This window comes from Aythya fuligula, chromosome 2 (assembly GCF_009819795.1).
Source record: "Aythya fuligula isolate bAytFul2 chromosome 2, bAytFul2.pri, whole genome shotgun sequence".
NCBI lineage: Eukaryota > Metazoa > Chordata > Aves > Anseriformes > Anatidae > Aythya > Aythya fuligula.
The window spans coordinates 5980485-6007459 of NC_045560.1; the positions used below are offsets into that span (position 1 = coordinate 5980485).

Genomic DNA, 26975 nt, shown 5'->3' on the forward strand with positions numbered 1-26975 from the left:
CAAGCCATGGCTGCCAACTTCTCCAGGAGAATACTGCAGGAGACTATGTCAAAGGGTCTCCAAGGACTGTGTCAAGGACTGTTTCCTTGACCACAGGGCCACCTCCTCACCTGCGTTGCTGCTCCCTGCTTATTTTATTTATTTATTTATTTAATTTCCATGCAGTGTGGTAGCCTAAGAGCCATGTTTTTATCCCTGGGAAAGCCCCAGAGGCCATGGCTGCGGGTTGAGTTCTTTTCCCCAGTCTGGAGGGCTCTGCTTGGGGCTGAGGTGCTCACCCAAGGCTGGTGCCATGTCCCAGCCCTGAGGGGCTCCAGCTCCAGCTCACCGGCAGCGCTTCTGAGGTGCTGGAGGCTTTACGCACACCCTTCATGGTTCTCAGATCCAAAGCCAAGGTCCAAAGTAAGAGTCTGTGGTGGGGGACAAGTGCTTAGCCCCCGTTTAAGTCTTTCCCACCGATGGGAAAGACTCATCTGTCTTCCCTAGAGAGACATGGAAGATCATATTGTCTTTTCTAATGTAAAAATAGTTCCTGAAATTGTGAGCTTATGGCTGTATGAAGTTCTACACTGACTTTCAGAGATACGCCTCCCAGTTTCAAAGCATCTCTTTGGCACTTAAACCATTAATGCATCAAGTGTTGGGTTGCAGAAGTAACTATATTCTGGGTAAAGATCTGTATAGAATTGTGTATAGGGCTGTCTTCTTGGAAGGCATTTTTTTACACTGATTGCTTCATTATGGTAGAACTGTAAACAGTAAAGGAACTGGTGAATTGGATGGAGGATTGGTAATAGGTAATGACAAAAATTTACCGTGAAAAAAGATGGGTAAAGGGGTAAGTGGAAAATATATATTTTCATATATTCACGTTCATTTATTGTTGATTATAGCCATAACCAGAAAATTCAATGGCCATTCACTGATGGTAATATAAACTTGCTTATCTTGATATAGATCACATTTTCTAGCATTGCTGAGTGCACTGTGTCACCATCACAACTGCAAGTGGAGGCTAAGGTTCTGAAATGATATCTGCCTTGACCAAAGCCCTTCCTTAACTTCAGTATTTCTACTATTTTGTGCTATTACAGCAGTGGGAAGTATATGATTCAAAGCATTTAAGACAAATATGGAAAAGTTTTATTGTTGAACACAATTTTCTCTTAGATAAAAATAAGGCTTTATTTTATTACTTATTTATTTTGAAACAAGAATTTAGTTGTGTACTAGCTTCAGACTAACGGTAATTATCAGAGCATTTCAGATGCTGATATGCATCGCCTATGTAATCTTAATGGACTGTGGACTAAACAAAGAAGTTTTCAGCTTAAATAAATTCTGAGCCAAGTGCCTTACTACCTTTCAGTATGCATTAGTCCATTATGAGGTTTGAGATTCTTTTCACAGCACAATAATTTTCACACATACTTCAATTTCTCTCTTTACGTTTCTCTTAAAGATATTTACGTTTGTTTATGATTTTTCTGTTACTCTGAAAAAATAAATGGAATAATTTAATTCATAAACCCTACTAATCATAATCGCAAGTAGATTATTCACTTGCTAGAGTTAATCTTCATATTATGTCTTCAAGGGCAATCTTCTTGCTTTGTATATTTGCTTTAAAATTAGATTTGTTTATAGACTGAGGACCTTTGCTATTTACATTGTTGTGCAGTTTTAAAATTGCTTTTCCTCTCTGTGTGACTATTTGTGGATAGTCCCTGCTATTAGTATATATACTACAGTGTTTCAAAAACCTTTCATGTCAAGAATTAATTACTCGAAGGAGAAAAAAAAATGCACAGTGATCACTGTATCAGAATCATTGAAGTTGGAAGTGACCTCTGGAGACTGTATAGTCCAACAAAGGTCATATTTGCTGAGGGCTGCTAAAACAAAAGAATTATCATAGTGATAAGTGATAAGTTTCAGGCTTCTGTATATATGTTTAGCAAGTCTGAATTGTTACAGAGTCCTAAAGACAATATTACACTAAAATGTGGTAGGTAATTTTATTTTTATTTATTTATTTATTTATTTATTAATTGCAGTAAATCTTTGAGCCTTCCATGATTTTTGTGTCATTTTAGAAAAGTGATGAGATCATCTCATTTATAACGTTAGCTCTGGGTTTTGGCAGAGGAGCAACATGATGGATATGTGAGTCCAGGGATTGTTTTTCAATTTCCCTTAAAATCTTTGGCTAAACTGTGAATTTCTGAAAACACTAGTGCAAGCAAACAGAAGTTGGGCCAAAAAAGGACGTGTAAGAGAACAGAGCAGGGTTCACAGGTAAAGCCAGGACATGGAGATGAGGAGAAAACTAAATGGATGTTTATTGGATAAGTAACCACTGTAAAAAAATAAAAATATAAAGATATTTCCTCAATAATGATAGGGTGAAGAATGCTATAGCATTTGCCAGCTGTTTCTCTCTGTTGTTCCAGCCCCTCTTTGTGAGGTTTGGCTGCTACAGCATTAAAGAAAAAAAAATCTGAAAAGAATTTAGAAATAAGCTGTAAGAATGATTTGGAGCCTGAGAAGCAGGAATTAGAGTGAAAAATTCATATGGTTTTTGCCTATAGAAGAGAAGATTAAATGAACCATTATAGCAGTTTTCAAATAATTAAGAAGAAATATGGAATAAATTTGTTTACATGTCCATGATGAAGACAAGAAGTAATGGACTGAAATTGCAGTTCAGAAAAAAATATATGAAACACAAAAAAAACCAAGTTTGTTGGCAGTGAGCATAGTGAAGCACTAGAGTATGTTGCATATGGAGGTTTTGGAATCAGCATCTGTTGTAACAAGAAAGTAGCGAAATATCTCCAGGAATTACATCAGGATAATTGATGCTGGTTTGGGCTAACGCATGAGCAAGGTGGCTTTAGGATATCACTTCCAACTCTGTTTTTAAATATAAAAGTAGAGAATGTTTTTCATAAGCAAAAAGCTCTTTAATCTTCTAGGAAATGCTGTAATAGGCTATGTAGCTTGGAGAAGAGCTACATAAATTCAAGCTATGAAGAAGACATGCTTTTTAAGGCCAGCTAATCGCTGAAGAAATCCCCCAAAGGACGTGAGAGATTCTACGTAGCTTGAAGCCAAAAGTATTGCAGCCAATACATAATTTATGGGCATGACTCAGTGGTAACTGTTTGAGATTGCTGTATTTTTTCTGTATTTTACAGGGTGCGAAAGTTGGTGATTTTAAATCCTATTAAATTTTATTGTGCAACTGATTTTTCCTGGGATATCATGTTCTACAAGTCTTTTTTTTTTGAAGTAACATAATCTTTAAGACTCCTTCCTTTCCAAAATCTGCTGTAAAAGTCACAAAAATGTATTCACAGAACAATGTACAATAGTTACAGTCTTTGCTGTGTTTCTCTGGTGTGTCTGTAACTGCAAGTCCTGATGCTGGTTTAAGGTCCAAAAAGTTGCAGAGTTCATCTGAAATAAATTTACGATTTTAGATGGAAGTCTAAAGACACACAATTTTCTTGTATTATGTTTCTTGCATGGTTCAGGATGAGGGAATGTTTGTAGAAATTCAATGAAAAATACTTCAAATCAGTTTACGATCCTTCTGTTTTTGACTGCTGGATGAGAAGAGCCAGTTTCCTCATGGCACAGAGGGACAAGAGTTGGTGGAGTCACTCAGGCAGGTGATTGAGCACGTATCACAGCGGGGCCACTGAGCAAAGGCTCTGTGGATACAACAGCAAAACAGTGACCACACATATATTTTTAATGATTGGCATTTAATGTAAGTAGAAGATATGGTGCCAGTATGATGGCATCTGGAAGCAAAGACATAAAATAAATTCTCAAGCCATTTTGATAAATGAGATGCCCAAGCTAGCTGGAGAGGAGGGACAGACAGAACTGAAGTCCAGTTAGTTCGTTTTCAGATTGTAAAGCTGCTTGGTATTGTTGCATTCTTGACAAAAAGTTGAAATTTAGACTTTAATCTTATAGGGAGCTATGGTAAGAAGCATGTTTAAAACCAAATGCTCGGTCTTTGGTAGAGCTCTTCCATTTGTCATTTCATAACTATGTTTGCAGGCATGCGATATAAGGTGAGACTTCAAGAGTAAGCTGTGTAAGCAAGAGTGCATCAGAAATACTGGAAATCTTTCAGAAATGGTATTAGCAATGTTTGCATGCTTATAATAAGCATGTTACTTTTGAGAAATACAAAATGCTTCAAAAATACCTAACTGTTTTTCAGAATACTGAGAAGAAACATGGAGTGGCTTGAACGTTAGGCACTGAGCTAATTTTCAGACTTACTCAGTGTACATTAGGTCATTAGGCAGAAAGCTACTTTGTGTAACAACGCATTTAATGTGTACTTACCCTAAAAGCTATTTCCTGTTATTCTGTAAAACCAATTAGCTATTTACCAAATACCAAATTGCATGTCCGTGTGATTTCTTATTTCATTGTGCACAATGAAGAAAGGAAGATGGGAATCAGATGAATTATTACCTTGAGAAATTCATCACATCCTTTACACTATTATTTCTTTTTTTTCTAATAGGGATTGGAGCACACCTTCAGTGTATCTCAGACATGACCGTTGACCTGAGCCCCTGAATTTTTCTCACTGACAAACTCTGGCCTTTACCTAATCTGTATAATATAAATCTATATTCTGTATAATATATAAATATTATATATTATGCTGTATATAAATATACATAATGTAACATAATAAATGTATATAAATATATTATTCTGTATATAAATATATAAATATTACATATTATATATTCTGTATAATATATAAATCTATATTCTGTATAATATAAATCTACGTATTCTGTATAATACAAATCTGTATATGCATGTTTTTTGTTTGTCTGCTTTTGCTTTATTCTACATATAACATTTATTTATTATGCATTCCAGGTATAGCAAAGAAGGTGTATTTCTTTTTGTCTGCTGTTCCATATCGCTCGGTTCAGGGGTTATGGTATTTTATGCAGGGCATTCCTGGCATCTCTTGCTCATTTAGGTCTTGAAATTAATCCTGAAGCTTCTGTCCAGCAGCTGAATTAATTTGGTCCGCAATGGATGCATTTGAGTTTGCATTGTAATAGGGGTGTGTGCATTATTTAGAGAGAGCTCTTAATGTGATATGTTGGCTGTTTTGTAGTATTCCCCAATTGCGGGCATGCCTCTCTCTATCTGCAGATTTTAGATACACACAGGAGGGAGGATCATAAGTTCTCTGGAGTTGGAGCTTTAGTAGACAGAAATCCCTGCAAATAATAATTTTATTGCAAGTATATCTGATGCAAAAATGTCTGCTTGCATTTACCAAGGAGTGTGAAATTTTATTGCTGAGTAGTGGCCTGCCACCATTACACAGCTTCTAAGAAATATTATTTATGAGCTAGAAGCATCAGGGTTAATAACTTACACTACTCCAAGTAAGTGTTATAAAGAAGTATTATACTATGAAAATCTATTACCAATTCTCAAACTGTGTTTGTAAGTAGGGCTAGGTAAGAATTACCTAGGATTAGAAAATGAAGGCCTACTCTAATTAATGCTAATGATATTGAGTATTTGAGAAGGCCACAAGTGTTCACCAGTTGTTTGGGTGCTTAATTGTCCTTTTTGTCAAATTACATGTGCTTGTATTGGTCTGCATTGGACTAGTTTCAGCTTTCAGCTTTTATGTGTTGGATTGAAGAGTTATTTACTAGTCAGCTGAGTTTAAGTTAGGAGCTTACATAACACAGTATCATCCCTATAAATGAGGAAAATAACAGAAACCAAGTGTGAAACGCTTCTCTAAGATAGAGGCAAGCATTGCGGCTCTGTGATTCCACTGAATATAGGAGACAACTTTTTCTAGGATTACACCACAGAGTATTTCTCAGAAGAAAGAAATGAGCAGATGAGGATGCTGGATAGAACTGGAGGTTAAGAGGGTCATGCAATGTGCATGAGTCGTCAAATGCCTTGAGATTTTTAATAAGTGTATTTATCTGAATAGTAATTTAAAGCAGCATCTCACGTTTAGAGTTGTGGCACAGTCACAAGATACATTTAACTATCCAAAAATCTGTGTTGTTTTTTTTTTTTTTTTTTTTCAGCACTTGACATCTATGTGCTCACAGTCATTAGACTAATGGTGATGTACTAATGCCACCAAGAAAAAAATATTTTTTCTTGTTCTCTAGCTATAAAAAAAAAATAGAAAAAAAGAAAAAGCAAAGTACGCTTTGCAGTTAATGGAAGAGACAGATCTATGGCAAGAACAAGGAGACTAAATCAACAGTTAGTTGGTTCTATAATGAACATTATCTTTTTGTTAAATGAGCTTTTTTCTCTTTTTTCTTTCTGAGATTTTGATGATTAATGAAAGAATCTGAGAAGAAAACAGGTATTATAGTGTGCAAAAAAAAAAAAGGGAGAGGTGCAACTCTTTGCCCTCCTTTGAGATCTGTCTTTAGTCCCTGTGCCCCATTTTTCAGAGGGTCAGGTAGATGAAGAGGATGCAGCTGAATTATGTTCAGGTAAGGATGGGTTTTGTATTTAGCGATGCTGGAGGATGGAGTTTTATAAAATGTGGCTGATTTTGACCAGAGCAGTTATAGAGCCATTACAGAATGACCTTTTACTGATATTTAAAATTCTGCTCTCTTAATTGAATTTGAGAACATGCTATTGCTTTCAGGAAAAATAACTTACACTTGAACTTAAAATGCCTTGTTGTTGCTTGCATCACTGAACACTTAGCATCTTTATTTCTTTAAAACCATCTTTAGTTGTTTCCTTTGCTGATGGTATCTATCAGGCAAAGTGTTTGATCACAATTGTTTTTCTGTTTGCACGCATTAGGGCTGCCTGGCTTTTAAGGACAGCATAGTTTTTTCAGTGCAATTCTTCCAGCAAAACCCATGACAGCTCTTTATCATTTGTCACAAAGATTTAGGATCAATCCAATAAACAGTAAAATAGTCATTGGACAGTAATTGGTGCTGTTGATGTAAGAAAAATAATTGTACTTAGCAATAAGGCTTGTCAGTAATTTGTACCTGTTGCTACCAATACCTGTTGCTAGCAGATTTTTTACATGAACATTAATTTCAGGATATTCAGGGTATGAGGAAAAACATGGTGGTTTTATTTTGCTCAAACAAGGCATGTATGTTTTTATAGAAGTCATGGGATAATGTAATACTGAATGTATTTCGAGCTCAGGTTTTGTATATATAAGATACATATATAGCTATTTGAGTTTGAGATTTTGTCTCAGCAAGGGAATAATAATAAATAGAATTTAAAGAATGAAACCCAGTAATTTGTAAATGCAATTTCTACCAAAAGTTTTAATGAAGTACAAAATTTGGCCCAATATGTAATATATGCTGGAAGTTTCAACTGGTTAAAAGATCAGCTTCAGGAGGAAATAGGAAGCAAACAGCTTTTGTTTTCATATGTTTTTACATATATTTTTCCCATTGAACATGAGCAATCTGTGCTTTTAGTAAGTGCAGCTGTGATTTCAAAATAAATAAAATAATCGAGTAATATTTAGGTTATTATTCTTCAAACGAATCACCCTCTCAGTTTTTTCCCTTTTTTACAGTATTCCCAGTGAGATCACAAAATTTCATTTATTGCTCCCAGAACAGCCAAGCTCCTCCTTCCAGCCCTCCCCCAAGCATCCCAATACAAAAGAAAACTTTCTGGATGGGAGCTGGGTAGGTAGGCAGGATATTCTTTAGAACAGAATGGTGACAGTGAGAGAATGAAAACTTCCTATCTCGTAGAAGAAACAAGCTATATGAAATTAGCTTAAGAAACCAGTGTGAAGGCTTTTTATTTCAATGGGGATGCTGTAAGTGTTTTGTTTTTGCTAAATATTTGTATACTATGAGAAATACCAATTGCAATTTTTTAAATTTTAATTTACATGTATTGGGTTAAAATATTCAGGGGGTTCTCTGTGGATATATATACATATGTGTGCCTATGCTTTTAGGTCTTAGATGTGGTTTTATTTGAGATACAGGTAGAATGTACATAAGAAAGTGTGCCTTTAATGTAGAACTGTTATATTGCTGAAAATACACAACTATTCCTTTAGCTTACATGTAGCAGTATAACATTTAACTGAATGTTAATATAATTCTTATTAATTTCAGACTGCTTTTTGTACTCCTGGTTTGGTAGGCTGGCTGATGCACAGTAGCCCTCAAATTGGCTTTCATACTTTCTAATCTTAGCTTTAATTATCTTCAAATAGTGCAATTTATTTTCCTGCAGAAATTTGGAATGTTTATCTCAAGAAAATGCTGGTGAGTCATTTTTTCAAGACATTAAAGTAATTCACCATCTAGCCTGTTGCACCTGTTTCTGATTTTGGAAGTGATAGTGTGAACAGATTTTGTTATATTGATAGTGTGAATAGCTTGTGTTTCAAAAACAAACAAAGATAGCTATCAACACAAAAAACACAAAGTTTGGTAGGGGGGAAGCAGGTTGAGGAGAGTGGAGAACAAAGTGCTAGGTGGAGGAAATAACCATGTATTTTAGAAACAGCAGTAATCTAATAAAGTTTGTTCTATTTCCCAGACTGTTTTTAGAAAAGAATAAAATAAATCTGTTAAATGTGTTGATAATTATTGGTAGTTACATAGAAGAAAGAAAACAGTAATCTGAGAGCAGATGTGTTTTTTTTTTTTCTGTATTGGATCTGAGTAGGTGATAGCAGGAGCTTTTTGCAGGGTGTTGTACAGTACAGAAAAGAGAGAAATCTTAGCCTGTTCCCTAGTGTTGCTGCATTTTTTCTTTTTCCTTGCAGTTTCTTGTTTCAAAAACATTTGAGCTGCATATGTAAGTGCTTTGATTCCTTTTAAATTATGTTTTTGTTTGTTTGTTTGTTTTTTAATATTAGTGGTTATTTATAATAATGAGTATTCATTACGGTATATATGTCCAGTGCATCCACATATCCACATGTAAGGTAAATGGTGAGTTTGAAGGCGTTTATAACATTGAGAGTTTTCAGATCAGTGTTTCCTGTGGGTGGTGAAGTGGTTAAAAACAAAGTTTGAAATCTGAAATAACTAATGCAGATCACTGATCTTGCTGACATCCAGTTTTGTTCCTGTAGATTATATGGAAAGTTGACTCCAAAGTGTTTGAGGTGTCTGTTTAACAGCAGGGAAAGTTTGGGCAGCTATGGACTGTTTCAGCATAAGATCGCATTTAAGGGTCTAAATAGACTGTCTGTCCATGATCTAGGAGTTTAAAATCCCATTACAGACAGTGGAGATACATCGTCACTAGAGTTTTTGGTCATTCTAAAGTAGTTATCTCCCTTTGTTCATTTGAATATCTCTGCAGCCTGGATTTACTGTGCTTACTACTAGATATCCACCGACTGTAGTGACAGTTAAGATGCCTCTTTCACATGCAGGACCTCAGTGAAGGTGTCTTTATCTACAGACTCCATCCATCCACAGCATCTTGGTGTTTCTGAATATGTGTTAATTTGCAATTCTATGTTGTCAAGGTACTAAAAAGGCTACTGATTTTATTGATACAGCTGGAAGGCTAATTTTGCTATGTGATCCAGAGCTATATATGATGTATGTGGTGCCAGTGTCATTAAGTACTCTTTCATAAACTACTTGGAAGTATTAGGTTCTGGATATTTTGTTATAATGATTGTCTGAACAGATATAAGATTTATTTAAACTTGATTTTGCACATCACGACTTGAAATGAATTTTGAAAAATACAGAGCTTTTAACAAGCTAAAATGCAGAGCTAAAACAAGCTTTCTGGAAATGCTGTTGGTGAGTACTGATAAGGGAACGGGACTCTGATGAGAGCACAGATTTTAATCGTTGCGGTCTTATGATGGTGGTTCTCATAGTAAATATTGCTATATGTTATATTATTGTTTTATTCATTTATTTTAAGGTACTTTTTGACCCATGTTAAACATACAGTTATCGGATTTTGTGCAAACAAAATCCTACCACAGGGAATCATTTTTATTCTTTGTGTGAATATGTCTGTGTGAAAGAGTCTATTAAATACATATTAAAAAAATAAAAAATTAAGCAGATAATTGCAGTTTATTCTTTATTTTTTTCAACTCCAGATGCTTACAGAAAATGTTCAATTGGTGGCTATAAATGAGGGAGCAGATAGAAATAACTCAAGGGTCAGGATTAAATATTATATATGCTAGAATTAAGTGAAACCCCCCAAAAAGACATTTTTCTATTTATGTTCCTGTTTGTTTTCCTATCAAATTCCAAGAACACCTTCCCATCAAAAACACCATTTACAGATTTTGATGGTGTTTTACTGAGCAGTTTTGTTAATTTAAATACCCCTCTTATGAACTTTTGAATATCTTATTGGTCAATTTTTTGAATGCTACCACCTATAAACATACATTTAGGAAGTTGAAAGAAATTCTGAAATTCACATAAATAGAAGAAAATTAAGGAGCTGCATTTAAAGCTTGAATTTATATTTTGTTGTTCATTTTAAAAGTCTAATACTGTTAGTTATTATCTGTAGTAATTAGCCATTATACCAGTGAGCAATTTTTAATTTGTGTCTGCGAAACATTGTATTAATGGACTCATTTTTTGGCAGTACTTTGCTGTTGTAGATAATGTTGTCCTGAAAGGATAGTTTTTGTCTTAAGAAACTTTACAGATAATTGTACTATAATAGTGCCCATGTGTCCACTTTTTATTTTAATGACAAGTTCATCTCTTTGCAGTATACTTTTCATTGGTATATCTAGAATTCCTTGTGGGTTCTTTTTGGACATAAAAAGATTCTGTGTCATTTTCACAGTACCCTAAGTCAGCCTTAACCCAGTTAGCCCAGCCTAAAACCACAACCAGCTTATTTACACTCAATTCCGTTCCTTTTCTCAATATGAGAAAAATAAGGACTTTCCATTTTAATTACAAAAATTGTGAATTTGGTGCCATGTTTTTATATTCCTGATTCTGTAGAGAGTAGTCCTTTAGCAGTGAAAGCAAATTTATACCTGTTACTGGTGGACCAATCTCTTTAGGACCAGATATATCAGAACGTGTTGTACGATTTGCAATTGTTAATTTAATTTAAATGGGAATTTCACACATACAAATTAATAGATTTGCATTCTGGCCTTCAGCAGCATGTTCTGGCAAGTGTGTGGTTAGGATTTCCCCATGGTAACTTGTATGTACACACCGCAGTCTGATCTCCGAGGTTCTAGAAGAAATCCCATCTACTGGTGCTGTGTCATTGCCTCTAGGCACAAGTGTTTTCTAGCTTCTACCTCAGATCTGTCTGCTAAGGAGATTTTTCTGCCCAATCCAGACTGAAATCAATTCTGAGGGTAACATTTGATTTATCTCAGTGTCTTGACTTAAAAATTCTCAGTGTCTTGACTTAAAAATTCAGCTAGATCAGCATCATCTCTTGAAGTAGCTGAGTTAATAACTGAATTCAGGAAATTTCCAGTAGTTACTCTCTCTTTTCGAATTTGTAGCCGTCTGAGTCACAAAGATTTTTTTTCAGTCACAGGTGTTCGTAACTTCCTTTTTCCCAACCTAAGCCACAACGTACAAATGCTTGGCAGGCGATGAAGGGGCCGAATGTGTTGTTCCATGTGAGCACAATGACAGCACTTGTCTATCTCTTCTGAAGAAATCCTCTCACGTTGTACATGAATATTTTTCCAATTACAACTTCCAGTTACTGCTGCTGAAGGCGATGTACCTTTTTTTTTGCTCTTCATCACCACTTTTGACAGGTTCAGCCTTCATTTTTTTTGCAAATTCAGCTTCTGAATCCTTGGTAGTAAAACCATGTTCGTATTAAGTGAAAACATTTCCTTCACTTCCTTTATTACAGTCAGTGCAGTTATCTAAAAACCCAGTCCCTCTGTTGTCCTTAAAATCTCTTTGAAAATAAAATTAATCTTCTTAGTATTATTAAAAATTGAAGAAGAGAGCATGTTGAGTTTTCACTTTATCTGTTGATCTTTTGATTGGAAATGGCTCTGTGTGGTTTTGCAGAATAATGGTTGTTTGATTATACCCTTTCAATTTGTTACCGTGGTACATTTTGATTTCTGAATTGTGGTCCCTTGTCAGATCTGAACTTCTTTGTAAATTCCCGGAGGAGGAGGAAAAATCCAAAACCAAAACAAAATTATTGCACAATCTGTCAATCACTGGTATATTCTTTTTAAAGAAAATATAAGGTCCCTTCCAATTAGACTATTGTGTGAACCAAGAGAGCAGGAGGGGTGGCAGATATGGAAGTGCTGTTAGCAAAGCCCAGTAACTAAGGTGCAAGGCTGCTAATACCTTAAGTTGCTACAAAGAGAAATTCAGTGATTGTCAGAGTTCTGATAGAGCTGGGATTTTGTCACTTCCCAGGTGAAAAGAGGAAGGAAAAAAGCATCAGTTCTGCAACCTGAATTATACAGGATGTCTTCAGAATCAGCTGCTAGTCTTTGCGGGTTTTGTTTTACATCACCTTTCTTCTAAATGAATGTTTCTAGTTGCTTTTGCTCTATTTTCACATAGGGTTTCACAGAACGAAGAACTAATTTATCTAATTAGTATTAATTTCAGTTATGTATTATTTCTATTAATTTGTAATTATCAATAACTTTCTCTTTTAAGCTATTTCTAGCATGGGAAACAAATATATAGAAGGAAAGATGGATCCCTTGTTTTGGCCACCAGAACCCAACTGCTTCCAGCGTTTCACTCCTGAGTCCTTGGCAGCAATTGAGAACAGAATTGCTGAGAAAAAAAAGAAGAAAGCCAAAGCTAAGAAGGAGAGTAGTGACCAAGAAGTTGAAGAAGATAAACCTACTCCTCAGCTTGATCTGAAAACCTACAAAAAACTGCCATCTTTCTATGGGGATGTTCCTGCAGAGCTTGTTGGGGAACCCCTGGAAGATTTGGATCCATACTATAGTGATCACAAGGTTAAAACCTTCAAAAGCATTTCTTGGTTTAATTTGGTCTGCTAATCTCTTACAAGATAGTAAAAGCTGTGTTCAGAAGTTGCCCTTTGTTCTGTAGACAGAACATTACTAGCATTTATTGGGGTAGAAGTGTTGAGTTATGCTCCATATAACCTAATTACAAGGTATTTTAAGGCCCAGTCAGCAATCAGAATTAATTATGAAAATAGAATACATATAGGATAGATAGGATACATACTTTTTGATCAAAAATAGTTTCTGAAATAACCGATATTTTGTTAGAGCAGTTTCTATGAAGTCTGAGGGGCTGGACTTACTGTAGTATAATCAATAGCTGTTAAATGGTAGGTCACCATGGTCTTACTGCAAATGCTTTTGTTTAATTACAAATATACTAATTAGAAGAGACAGATCTGAAATATTTCCAGTAGTCTATGTAACAAAAAGAAAAAAAAAATCAGACTACATTAATTTTCTATTTTGTAACATCCTATCAGCTTTGTTTATTGTACCATATTTATATTGCATATATTCCATGCCATTGCAAAGTATTTTCTCTTTTTTGCCTATAGGAATATGTAAATTACTTCCTGTAGTATTTCCTTCTAAATTAAATGTCTATTGTGTGATTGCTTATTATTGAGAGGGACTTGACCTGAAGAGCAGAACATTGCATTCTTTAATATATACCAATAAGTTTCTGGAATGTAATCATTTAATCAGAGAACGTGCAGAAGGCTTTGTAATTATTAGTGAAAAGATTCTTCCGGAGACTTTTTTTCTCAAAGTAATCAGAGTGACATTCTTGATGAAGAAAAGAGAAACTAAAGCTGATTCAGCTGAAGGCATTTACATAATGTTAGTTTGCTGTGGTTTCAATTTAAGGGATTTCATTTTAACTTCATCTGGCAATAGTACTGAGCCACGATGGGCCTTAGGGTAGTTTACAGGGAATTACAAAGTTATTTGATAACTTAAGGATATTTCAAAATTAAAATTCCTGGCATTGTTTTGTTACACAAAACAATGTGTGCTTTGTGAATGATCTCTTGTAGCCTATAAAACTGTCTAAGGGTAAGGTACTTCTGAGCAAGATTAACAACAATATTGCAGTCCCAGAATGGTATCCTTTAATTACTTTGACCAAATGAATATCAGCAGTCGCTCTTCTAATTAATTTTCATTCTTACTTGTTTATCACAGTAAATACAAACTTTCCTATAGTTGCTCTTTCTTCAACATGTAGTATCATCATGTCACAGCTCCAAGTAAGAAGGCAAGAAATTTTTACTCATAACTACAATTAGATATAGTGCAGATTTAAAAACCAAAACATTATTTTTTGGAGGAAATTTGTGTTTCTTTAAAATATTTCATATACAATTATTATTATTTTTTAATAGACTTTCATGGTGATAAATAAAAAGAGGAATATTTTCCGGTTTACTGCCACACCTGCCTTGTGTATACTTAGTCCTTTCAATCCAGTCAGAAAAGCAGCAATTCACATTCTGATCCATTCATATCCTTTCATTGATTTCTGTAATTTTAATTTTAGAATATGCTGTGCCATTTTCTGTGATTGTTTTCCTCTCTATATATTAATCTAATTGTAGGCTCATGTGGTTTTGATACTGAGAATTTTGAACCTTGTATTACAACAGCAAAGCTGTTTACATGAGGTTGCTACAAGTAAAATTGTTTAAAAAGCTCGTGTTTAACAGTCAGATCTACAAATATTGTTATGAAACAACATTTAGAGGCTACTGTATGATATTTTAGCCTTTTTCTAGAACTTTTTCTAAATCTGTGCTGTGGTGACAAGCTTCAAATTTTAATTAAAAAACAAAACAAAATAGAGACTGTCGAGTTATTAAAGCATGAAGAGTGGGAATTACAGCAATGCTTTGCTGAAAGAATCTGGTGTTACCCTAAGAAAGGTATTTCACACTCAAGTTTATAGACAGCTCTGAGCACCCAGTTTTCATGTATTTGCAAAAAGATAAGCGTAGTTTGAAGAAAGTAAAAATATGAAGGATTGCAAGTACAAAACTGTAGGCTTTCTGCTTTTTCTGCCAAACATCTGATTTCATTTAGGTTTATTCATTTGTAGAAATAGATCCTTTTACAGTGACCTTTGGCTGATTTTGAATGTATATTAGTGCTATTAGAAATAGCTAAATTGGCTGTTCGGTTCCAAGTTAATCCTAAATTTTGTTTAAAAACAAAATACAAAACCAACATTTTTTTACATGGTGACTGAACTTTCATGAAAGGACATCTTTTCTTATGTATGTTTTCATTGTCTGCCACATAAAATGACAAAACTTTCTGAACTTGTGGTAGGCTGTAACTGTCCCATCATAAAAAATGTATACATGGACCCCCAACTTCAAAGAACACTAGTTATTGATAATTAACATTTTTCATCTTATTCTATTTCATTTTTATCCCTAGGATTTATTAAAAACCATGGTTAGTATGGGGTTGTGACCCCTTTCTCTTTATTTCATGTTCCTGCTGCAAAAGAATGGAGGTTTCTAAAATTTCAGGTAATACTAGACAGCAGAGGATTCTCAGATTTCCTTCTTTAAATGTATTTCATTTATTTATGATCCTCATATCTTCTGACAGCTCTGTCTGACCTCTTATGTCCGATTGGAATTTCAGTCTAATGTCCTGTCTTCCAAAACTGTCCCCACGTGCTGTTATTTTTACATCATGAGGTTTACCCAGCCGAGTAGAAATTTAATCTGACATCAGCTTCTTTGGAAAAAAGCAAGAAAAGTCATGCATATTCAAAACCAAAGTAGTTATTTGAATAAGTTAATGGGTTTTGTTTGTAAATTGGCAACTTTTTTGAACTTCATTGTTTTATAATACAGCAGTTTTTCCTTGACTTATTATTCACAATATTTGTTGGCTTTATTACATGTACTGTGATACTCAATTGTGCTTCCATGGCTGTAAATAGCCTTCCACCACAGCTCAACTGGACTGAGTAAGTTACCTCAATTGCCTTTTCTTCACTCTAAGGAAACTAACCTGCTGGACTGAAGGAGATTGAACAATGTGGTGATCTAATTCTGGGGTTTGAAAATCCTCTGAGAGACTTCTGAGGAAGATTTGGGATTTTTGTAATAGCAGCCAGTCCTTGTGGAGCCTGTTTTCTCAGAGGAATACACAAGGAATATGCCCTTTACTCTGTGTTGGGTAATTTTGCCATTTGGTATAATATAGAAGGTCGGCCCATTTTACCCTTAAAGGATTAAGCTGTTTAGAGAGGTTGTGTAGCATGATTCTAACATCTAAAATTTGGTAGGGACCTTCAAAGATCATGATTCAAGGTGAGGCCACACCAATGGTAAATATAGCAGGAGAATCACCTCATCCTAGGGTAATAACCTGAGTGTCTGCTATGCCCAGCTCATGCAAAAAGTATAGAGGAATAAATATTAATTCCATTCTCTCTTGCTATTTTCTGGGGACACCCCCAGTTCAGTTTTTCACATTAGGAACCTTTTTGTACCATCTCATTACCTTTTGTAACTGTGCTCTGTATCCAGTTTAACTTAAGTTGAGGTTCTGGAATTAAAATTTGTTAAAATCTGCTTGTGGCATCAGAGGTTCCATAATTTTAATCTCTCTCTCTCTCTTTTTTTTTTTTTTTTTCTAAGCAAAGTGATACTGTTAGCTTAGTTTTACAGTTTTACGTAGAGTTTCTTTCAGTTTTAGAGTACTTGCTAGAATAACTGTGTAATATATGCAATCTTATCAAGCTATGCTGAAAAAAAGATTTAATCTTACTGTTCTGCCAAAAGGCTGAGACTTTGATATTTTCCAGTCTGCTTTAGACCATAAACATGGGCTTTCATAATTCTTCATAAGGAAGTTTTTTCATCAGAAATAATATGGTATACTTACATATACACTTATGGTTATAGATTTACATCAAAATCTTACTGAAAGTCAGAAATGCATGTTCTTATACCTACAATGTGTTTCTAAGAGTAATCTATCCTGCCCTATCAGATTTCACATTTTCGACTTTCATTTCCATCCTGTGCCTAAACATGGAAAAGTTACAATGTGCCTAAATGTCTCTTAATCTCTTTCGTGTTTTTATTTCTATAGCTTTAATATATTCTTTCCTTCTCAGACATCTTTTTACAGGTATATATACTGGTGAAATATTGATAAAATTAGTAGCAAGAGGATTTGTTTGGAATGAATTTACTTTTCTTCGAGATCCGTGGAACTGTTTGGATTTTGTTGTTATCATTGTGACGTAAGTAAAACTCCGTTGTTCTCTTACACTTGAGGGACAAACATGCAAATACATGTAATATGATACTTGATGGTCTGAAGTTCTTTACAGTAGTTGACATTCTACCCACTGAAGAGTTCCTGTGTTTGAATCACTCTTTGCATACCTGCTGTCTGAAGAGAGAAAAATTGTCTTAGACTTTAAAGAGAGAAAAACTGTCTTAGACTTTAAAGCAAGACCTAAATACAAAGCTCATCTGTTTGAGTTAGCATTCATTTGCTCATTTACTACATGTATTTTCACAATTAATAGACCTGTTTTATTGTTCTCAGTGCAGTACTTTTTTTTTTTTTTAAACGAAGTGTCCCCACAGACAGCCAAAACCAAGCATGCTTCCTTGCTTCCTTATGTTGTCTTATTTGCTGTGGTCTGGGTGAGATGAAGTTTTTCTGAGAAGGATTCAAAGTGCATCACAAGATGTTGAATGACATAGTGATAAACAGCAGATGAAATATAAAGAATGTAAAATGATGCTCAAGCAAAAGCAGACCTAACTTTACATATACAGTTAGGAGCTCTGAAATAGATTTCACATGTTGGAAAAAAAAAAATGGTGAAAACACCACTCCAGTGTGCAATAATGGTCAGAGAATTAAATAGTAAAAGAGGGCATCATGGGTAAGAAATAATAGAGCAGAACACAGAGTTATTTCACTGTAGAAGTCTGTTTTTTTTTTTTCTTTCTTTCTTTCCAAGGCCATATGTAGTCTTGCTTCTGACATCTCAAAAGATGACAATTAAAATACATCACAGAGAAGAGTGGCAAAGATGGCTACATCTTGTGCTCAATCTAATGAGAAACTACCTAGAGTAGGGCTCTCATGAAAAACAAACAAACAAACAAACAAAAAAAAGCACCCTCATTGAAGAAGTCTCTAGTATAGAGTCAAAAAGAGAATAAATTTGTTATTTTTTTTCTCCTAAAATGAGAGCTAAAGACAGCAACTAAAGTTCTCAAATAACAGAATGAAAAAGAAGGGTTGAGTTTTTCACACTATGTGTAGGCACATTTTCTTTCAGAGGAGGTTGTGGATGCAGAAAGCTTATTTGCATTCTGGACAGAATTATTTGGTTTCTGGACAGAATCCAGAATGAGAAGATGCTAAGGGTTATATTTAAAAGAGAGACACTATGTCTTCTACAGGAAGTCCCTGAGCTATACATTTTCTGGAAGAATGAAATCTGTTAAGCATTGAATGATTGCCTTGATGCTAAACTCTTCTGTAAGCCTTTGTTATGGGCCATTCTTGAAGGGGTAATTGGCCAGATGGATCATTGGCCAACGTGGTCACATTCAAGTTCATATCAAAACCAGGTAGCTAAGTGGGCAAGAAAATAAGAAGAAAGAAAGTCAGAATTTGTATCTCAAATACAGAATGTCAATCTTGAAAGCAAAATAGTCTTACAGCAGTGAGCAGATTCACTCAAAACCAAGTCTCAAGAGTTTTTAAAGCTTTCTCTGACATTTAGCATCTCTGAGTGTTTTTCAGTTGTCATGTTCTAATTTGTTAAAGAGGAATGTAGGTTGGAATGGAAATTATGTGGTCCAACTCCTTGCTAAAAACAGGGCTAATTTAAATTGGGTTGTTTAGGATCTTGTCCAATAAAGTACTGAGTTTCTCTAAGGATGGAGATTCAGTAAGTTCCCCAGGCAACCCATTCCAACCACATTGTGATTTATTTTTTTCTCCCAAATACCTATATGGAATCATGTAGCAACTTAAGTCTGCTGCCTCTCATTGTTTCATGGTAAGCTTCCAATGATAGTGCAACTCCATCTTCTCTAACCCCTTGTATTGGGCAGCTAGTAACAACAGTAAGATTGTAAGGCTCGTCACCCCATTAGCCTTTTCTTCTGTGGACTCAAACCCAACCCAGGCTAAGAATCTAACCATCTAATTGTTTTACTGGCCATCCCCAGAGATCTGGCCGCATGTGTTCCAGTATGTCAAATGTCTGTCTTGCCCTGGAGAGCCCAAGGCTGGTCACAGGACTCCAGATTCAATCAGATTCAATCTCAGAAGTGATGACTACTCTCAGGGATCTGGGAGGCCTGACAGCAGACTTCACAAATAAAGATCTAAGCAGTGTTGAGCAGCCTCAACTTTTGCATGTCCTTAGTCACTGCCTTCTTGAACATCAGTGTAAGTGATCAACATAAGTGAAGTGCAGTGTTCCTGTGCTTTGAAGAAAATAACCTTGACGATCAACCTGCTGTTCTGGGGGCTACTTTTCCCTTTGAGGTGGTTTCCCGTGGGATTCTGCCAAGCAGATCTCTGAATGCACTGGAATCTGTTGTCCTGAAGTCCAGGGTTTTTATCCTTCTATTCATTTTGCTTATTTTTCCTGGGGTCTTTAAACTGCAGCATCGAATGGGCTCTGTAGCAAAGGCTGCTGTCAACTGCCATATCCCTCACTGCTTTTCCCTCGTGAGTAACAAGTTACATACTCAGATGACATCACACACCTATGTATCTATGTGAGCAAAGTGTTCTTATGGGTAACCTACAAATCAGTAAGGATTTTATATGAACTAAATTTACACATCAGTAACAATCAAATAGTCCGATAGCTGTATGAACAACTACATTTTGCAGTCTTTGCTACACATGTTCCTAATTCATTTGTGTTCAAACAGGTATAAGCACTTCCCAATAAGTTACCTGCTTCTGGTTTTGGGGTCCTATCATATTACAAATAAAAATATTTTGAAATTAACAGTGAAGTGATTAATTTATGTACTTGATTTAATCTTACAGCTTAGGTAAAGCTGTAGTGGTCTGAAGTTGTGCTTTGAGTGGCAAGTTACCTAGATGACCTCCAGAGGTCCTCTCCAGCCAGTGTTTGTCATATTTTATTACTGAGACTTCTTATTTTAAGGAATTCTGTTACATGTTATGGCCTTATTATAAGAAGAGTCACAATTGTCCAGTGTCACATGAAGGATGTCTTACAAAATGTAGGGTAACTAGTTAGTGTTGTATATACAACTCTTAAAGTCCTCATTTTATGAAATTTTCAAACTGTTGTTAACATATTGTAAACGTAATTTTGTTCAAATCCTTTTCTATAAACTATATATTGTGTAGTTTTAAGAGATAGTTGTAGTATATACTTTCATGTATTTTTCTGAATCAGGTCAGCCTTGATGTGAGATGATGTCATATTATTGAATGACAATCAATAATATCAATCAGTTATATTTTTTTTAGTAGACATTTTGATGGATAAACACTTCAAAAGTGCTTCAAAAGCATCCAAATCCACAAGAAGAAAAACTTGCTCTGTTTCTTTCAAGCAGCATTTTTCAAAAGGCTCATTACTTTATAACAATCCCTAGCAGTGGACTTAGATTCCTAACTTCAGACATCTACTTTGGGATATATTGGACCTTTTTCTGTTCTGTATTATATTCATTACTCTATCCTCTATACGCATATTCTGTGAAAAGCTGGATCTTTGTCATTCCATTATATGGTGGTTTAATTTTATAGGTATGTTAGTATCTGTAAAACATCAGGAAATGTTTCAGCTCTTCGAACTTTCAGAGTACTGAGGACTTTGAAAGCTATTTCAGTAATACCAGGTAAGGAACAAAATATATTATTATTTGTCTCTTTGTTTCAGCAGAGAATTACCATTTTACTACTTCCTCTCCTGTTCTTGTGCTGTCTGTCACTTTTTGTGGTAGTTAAAAGCATGCCAAGGTGTTGTGACCATTTTGCAGTGTGTAGTAACTTTCAGCAGCATCTCAACAGAATTTTATTTACCATCTTTCGTCAAAATGATTTTGACCTTCGCAAATTTTTGTATTTTCTGCTCTTTTTTTTTTTTTTTCCTCTCTGTAATTTTCCACCATCACTACTGTTCACCGTTTTTTACCTCAGTACCTTTGTATTTTTGCTTCTGTCTTTTCTGAGCAGTGCACCCCATCCAATAAGTTTTCTTAACATAATAATTGCTATACCACCATCTTTCTGGTTTCACATTAACTTCACAAGCTTACGTTTCTATGGTTTATTTCAGAGAATGCTGGCCTCACAATATTTCAGAACTGCATTTCTTTGTTTACTGGCCACAGCTGCAATTTGGGTTAAGGATAATTCTTTTATCAATATTATTTTGTATATGTTATCCATATATATATATATATATATTATTTTTTTTTTCTTTTAAGCTGTGCCACTAATTTAGATGTGAATGTATGGATTTCAGAATCTACAACTCATTTGAAAATCTAAAAATGACTGTATAACCCATTCTCATGATATATAATAGCTGTGCCATTTCTATATAATTACAAGCATTTTTGGATCTCACTCTCTGCCTATGTCATATTTCAAATTTCATTATTCTGCCTGAATATGTATCTTCAATTTATATTTTGTCCCTTTTACCTTCCCAGTGTTGTAAATGTTATGTTTTTAAACTGGTGACATTTACAAGATACTGTTTTCTAAAAAGAATACCCTGAGGTCAGCAGAAGTTACCCTTTATTGTAATGTGTATTCAACAAAATGTGTATCATTTATTTAATGTTGACCAATCACAAAAATCTCTCCGTACTCATTAAAACTCAGAAGAGTTTGTTAGATGCCATCTTAATCTAGAATGCTCAATTTAGCAAAATTAGTGTTAGAAGGAAGTAAAAGCCAAATAAATTTTGATTAGGAAACTTAAATAAAAAATGTATTGCTCATTATATGCTTTATTTTACCTCATTTAGTACTGTGAAGATACAAAATGATTTACACTGACTTGTTTTTAACATACTTGCAACTCTTGTGTGTTGTCATAAAAGAACATTACTGCATTCCTCTTCTCATGTTGCGTATTTTTAAATCTTATTTTTCTAGGTCTAAAAGTCATCGTAAATTCACTTATTGAATCTGTTAAGAAACTTACTGATGTGCTGATCTTGACTGTTTTTTGCTTGAGTATATTTGCTCTAATAGGCCTCCAGCTTTTTATGGGCAATTTAAGATACAAATGTATCCTCAATTCTACTAAACCTGAAACATACAATGACAGTTTATGTAAGGATGCCAAGATATATTTACCAAATGAAACTGGTAAATTTTTATCATTACCTCCTTTTACTTAATCTGTATATCTTCCTATGTATGACTCGTTTTTCACATACGTCTTAAAATATGGTTGCATGTGTCTCGCAAGAAGGCATGTTCTTGCATTTGCACAAGTAGCGATATGAAATCTCTGGAACAACTGAATCAGAGGTTGGTGAATCTGGAATTTGGGGAAAGATTCCAGGAAAGCAGTCTGTGTGATATAAGGGACTGAGTTTTCTGCAAGCATTTCCTTCTTTACCAATGCATATTGCATGGGAAGCCTAATTTTAGGGGAACAGCACTCAGAATTTATTTATTTTTTTTTGGGGGGGGGGGGGGGGGTGGGGATGACACACATGAACTTTGTTTTTCAGGGATTTTGCTTACTTCTTTCAGACATTCCTATTTTTACCAGAAAGCAATAAAAATCTTACATTATAAGTTGTGCTGTCAATGAATTTTCAAAAAAGAAAAAAAAAAAAAGCCATACTTATGAACAGATCTCTTGAGAAACAACTCCATTATGCCCTTTGTTGTGAAAGACCAGTGTTAAAAAGTGCAGTAACATATGGCTTAATATCTGTGTGCTGTAGGAAATGAGTATGTGAACACTCACTTTAATTTGGAGAAGTTTAAAGCAACAACTTCAGATTGTATGATTCCTTTGTTTATTTATTTATTTTAATAGATATCTGTGCCAGAATGAATAAGTCTTCTGAAATACTGCTCTGTGGTTTCAGTTCAGATCCTAAGTAAGTGAACAAAACAGTTTTAGTATTTCCCTATTTTTTCCCCCCAGATAGACTTCGGTTTTATTTTTGGCATGAAGAAATGCTTTTGATTTTTCAGAAGGGTGGAATGTTTTTATTTTTTATAGTTCAATAAAAAATGTATTTCAATTAAGAGAAGAAATGAAATAATGAAAATAAAGAAAAAAATAAAATACTAGGATATAGGCAATTATGTACGTGCTTTATTGCTAATAATCGATAATACAATGGTAATGTAGAATGACCTAAAAGAGGAAGGGAACAGATCAGTAAAGAATATGAGGTATTAATAAACTCTCCTCATCTTGGTGAATTATTTAAAAGTAAGCAAATTCTGATTTTTTACCCCCTCTGCATATTTCTTTGCATCCTGGGTAGATAGTTTCTATCCAGTAAGACTATACCATGAATCTTCGACTAGACAAATGACTTTCCAGGATTTTCTCATATAAATCAGTCCTTCTGGCAGAGTTGTGTTGGGGAATAATTAAACTGGACATTGAGATGAATTGAGAAAATCCATATATAGTGTTGTGCATTGGGTGCTTTCAGAAACAATCAAATACTGCAAGCATGAGTATTGTCTAAAGTTTTTGGTTTTTTTTTTTTTTTTTTTTTTCGGTTAGGGGAGAGTGCCCCCAAAACTATACATGCTTGAAGATTGGGAAGAATCCTGACTTTGGCTACACTAGTTTTGATCATTTTGGCTGGGCCTTCCTTTCTTTATTCCGTCTGATGACACAAGATTCCTGGGAGCGTCTCTACAGACAAGTAGGTACTTTTTTTTACCTGCTAGGTTGACTTTAGGCATGAAGTTTAGAGCTTTATATCCCCTAGAAAATCTTCACCTGTTTTTGTTTGTTTGTTTGTTTGTTTGTTTTCCACATTAGTGATACAAAATTTGTTTTGAAACCGATGGAAGCAGTAAGGAAGGAGATTCAATTAGCTAAGTTCTCACAACTTCTGCAAATTGGATGGCAGCAATCTTTCCATGAGCGCTCATAGCTTGGTTGGAGAGCACACTCGAGTCATTGATTAGTAGCTAAATATATTAATTATGTAACTATCTAATGATTGGGGTATAGAATAGGTCCAGCTAGTGAGCTCACTGCTGTTGCAAGAGCAATGAGGACTTACGGGCTCTGTTTCTCGTTTCTCTCTTTTTAAATATTGACTCCTCACCAAACCTTTTGGCTCAGAACAAACGTGCTTAAATTTCAGAGCATATTTTGATAACTACGATTTAAAAAATGAAGCCTTTCATATTTTATTATTTTATTTTGTAACTTTTTGATTATTATTGTGTATATATATACACACACACATAATTAATACAGAAATTGAAGAGATCTCTCTGGATCTCCTACATCTATGCAGTGTCTGTGCTAAAAGGGAATTATCTTCTGCCTTGTTCTGTAGCTTTCATATGGTTCACTTGAACATTTCTCCAGCAACTGATTTTTTAGCTGATTTATTAACTGATTTTTTAAATGAATGCATCTGCAGATGATGCCAAATTAGGTAGAAATCTTGGTCTGCTTGAGGGTCAGAAGGCTCTGCAGAAGGACCTGGGTAGGCCAGATTGATGGGCCACATCCAAGCACATGATATTCACCAAGGCTGAATGCTGGGTGCTGCACTTAGGTTATAACAACCTCATGAAGCTTGGGGAAGAGTGGCTGGAAAGTTGGACAGGAGAAAGGAGTTAGGGCTGCTGGTCACCAGCCGGCTAAGCATGAAACAGCGGTATGCCCAGGTGGCCAAGAAAGCCAATGGCATCCTGGCCTACACCAGAAATAGTGTGGCCAGCAGGACTAAGGAAGGGATTGTCCCATTGTATGCAGCACAGGTGAGACTGCACCTTGAATAGTGTGTTCACTTTTGGGCCCTTATAAGAAGGACATTGATTTGTTTAAGCATGTCCAGAGAAGAGCAACAAATCTGGTGAAGGGACTGGGAAATGAGACGTGAGGAGCAGCTGAAGTAACTGGGGTTGTTCAGTCTGGAGAAGAGGAGGCCAAGGGGAGACTCATAATTCTTTACACCTACATGGAAGGAGGTTGCAGTGAGGAGGGTGTTGGTCTATTTCCTCAGGTGACAAGTAAAAGGATGCAAGACAATGGCCTCAGGTTGTGCCAGGGGTGGTTTAGATTGGACATTAGGAAGAATTTCTTCAAGGAAACGGTGCTTAGGCACTGGAACAGGCTGCCTGGGGAGGTGGTGGAGTTGTCATCTCTGGAATTATTTAAGAAACCTGTGGATATGGCACTTAGGGGCCTGGTTTGGGGTTTGGTGGCAGACTTGTAGTGTTAGGTGGGTGGTTGGACTTGATGATCTTGAAGCTCTTCTCTGAAATGATTCTATGATTATGTTTTCTTTCTGCCATTTCAAGGTCATGTTATTTTGTTTTCTGATGCTTCAGAGCTTCATTTTGAGCCATCTCTTCCACTGCTGTTTAAAAAAAAAAAGAATATGCAGCCTAATTACTGCTTCTTATTCACTAAATACACATCTTTCATTATTGTTTAGATAATCCTAGCTTTCCTCCTCTTTAATAAGTTTCAGTAATTTATTCTGTAGTTAGCTATATATCTCTTTACAGATGAAGTAGCTTCTCATAAGTTAAACTCTGATTATCATTTGATTGATTTTCTTAGAGGTATTTCATTTAATTTTAAGATTTTTTTTTTCATTCTCAGTTGTACATGGTTTCATTATGAATGCTTAATGGTCTGTTACATGAAGAGAAAAATATTATATGATCACAGATAAGTTTTTAAGAGCAGAAATTTATTTACTTGTAGGCCAGATGAACTCCCAGCTAGATGTATTTCTAGACCTTCTGTATAACCTAGACCAGAGGTAGTGCAGTTGTTTAAAGAAAACAGCTCAGTATCTTGACCTCTTGCATTGTATTGGAAGATAAATTGTTAGCTTGTAATTCTGTTGTAAATGTTAGTTTGTTAAGAATCTGTTATGACCTTTCTTTTTTTCCTCACAGACTATCCGTACATCTGGGAAGAGCTACATTTTATTTTTTATGGCAGTCATCTTTTTATGCTCATTTTATCTCTTCAATCTGATCTTGGCTGTAGTAACTATGGCATATGAAGAGCAAAATAAAGCTACTCTTGCTGAAACAGAGGCAAAGGAAAAATTACTTCAGGATGCTCGTCAAATTCTAGAGAAAGAACAGGTTTGCAAATTATTTTACATAGTATATAATATGTAGTTCCTTTTGTATTCTTCTGTTTGTGGGTTCGGGGAGAAAGGTTCTTAATTATGCACGATTCACACAATATGTTATAATATTTCATTTATTTCTTTTTTTTTTTTTTTTTATTTCTTCCTCATTATAAATATGTATAAACAATTCTTCAATACGAGCAAAGAGTATGAGTTCAGGTTACATCATGTTAAGTTTTATTTTTTTGCAGACCTGACACTGCATAATCAAACAATGAGCTTTCAAGGAAGATATGTAGCTTTTGTAGTATTTTATCTTACCTACATCATAGGTACCTGCACCCTGTGGTTTGCTCTGTTCTTGTATAGTACCACTATGGCTGTGTACAAGAAATCCTTTCTTATATCCTTTGGATATAAGAAACTTTTTGCTATTATTGCATAGTTTGACAAAAGATATATGAGTAAAGAGATATGCATCCATTGGAAAAGCTGACATTTCTTTACTTCTCTAAGATTGAAGTTAGAATACTGATGATTTTCAGGGTTGTTCAAAAATAGATCTTTCTGAGAGCTGCTGTTCTCAGCTGTTCTCATGCCTCTTTTTGAATGATCAC

General features: G+C 35.0%; 1 protein-coding gene across 2 annotated transcripts in view; it reads left to right on the forward strand.

The window, feature by feature from the left end:
• The first annotated feature begins 6223 nt into the window (after positions 1-6223).
• Positions 6224-26975, forward strand: part of LOC116485995 (sodium channel protein type 5 subunit alpha-like) — a 45351-nt gene continuing 24599 nt past the window's right edge. The window contains exons 1-10 of one of the 2 annotated variants that reach the window (XM_032181880.1): positions 6224-6545; positions 12696-13006; positions 14410-14528; positions 15918-16007; positions 17166-17294; positions 20828-20919; positions 22190-22405; positions 23091-23154; positions 23799-23943; positions 26174-26368. In XM_032181880.1, coding sequence (XP_032037771.1) covers positions 12707-13006; positions 14410-14528; positions 15918-16007; positions 17166-17294; positions 20828-20919; positions 22190-22405; positions 23091-23154; positions 23799-23943; positions 26174-26368 — 1350 coding nt within the window. In that variant the 5' untranslated portion in view covers positions 6224-6545; positions 12696-12706. Of the gene's footprint in view, positions 6546-7734; positions 7874-12695; positions 13007-14409; positions 14529-15917; positions 16008-17165; positions 17295-20827; positions 20920-22189; positions 22406-23090; positions 23155-23798; positions 23944-26173; positions 26369-26975 lie in introns of those variants that run through there. The other variant, XM_032181879.1, reaches the window with a different exon arrangement.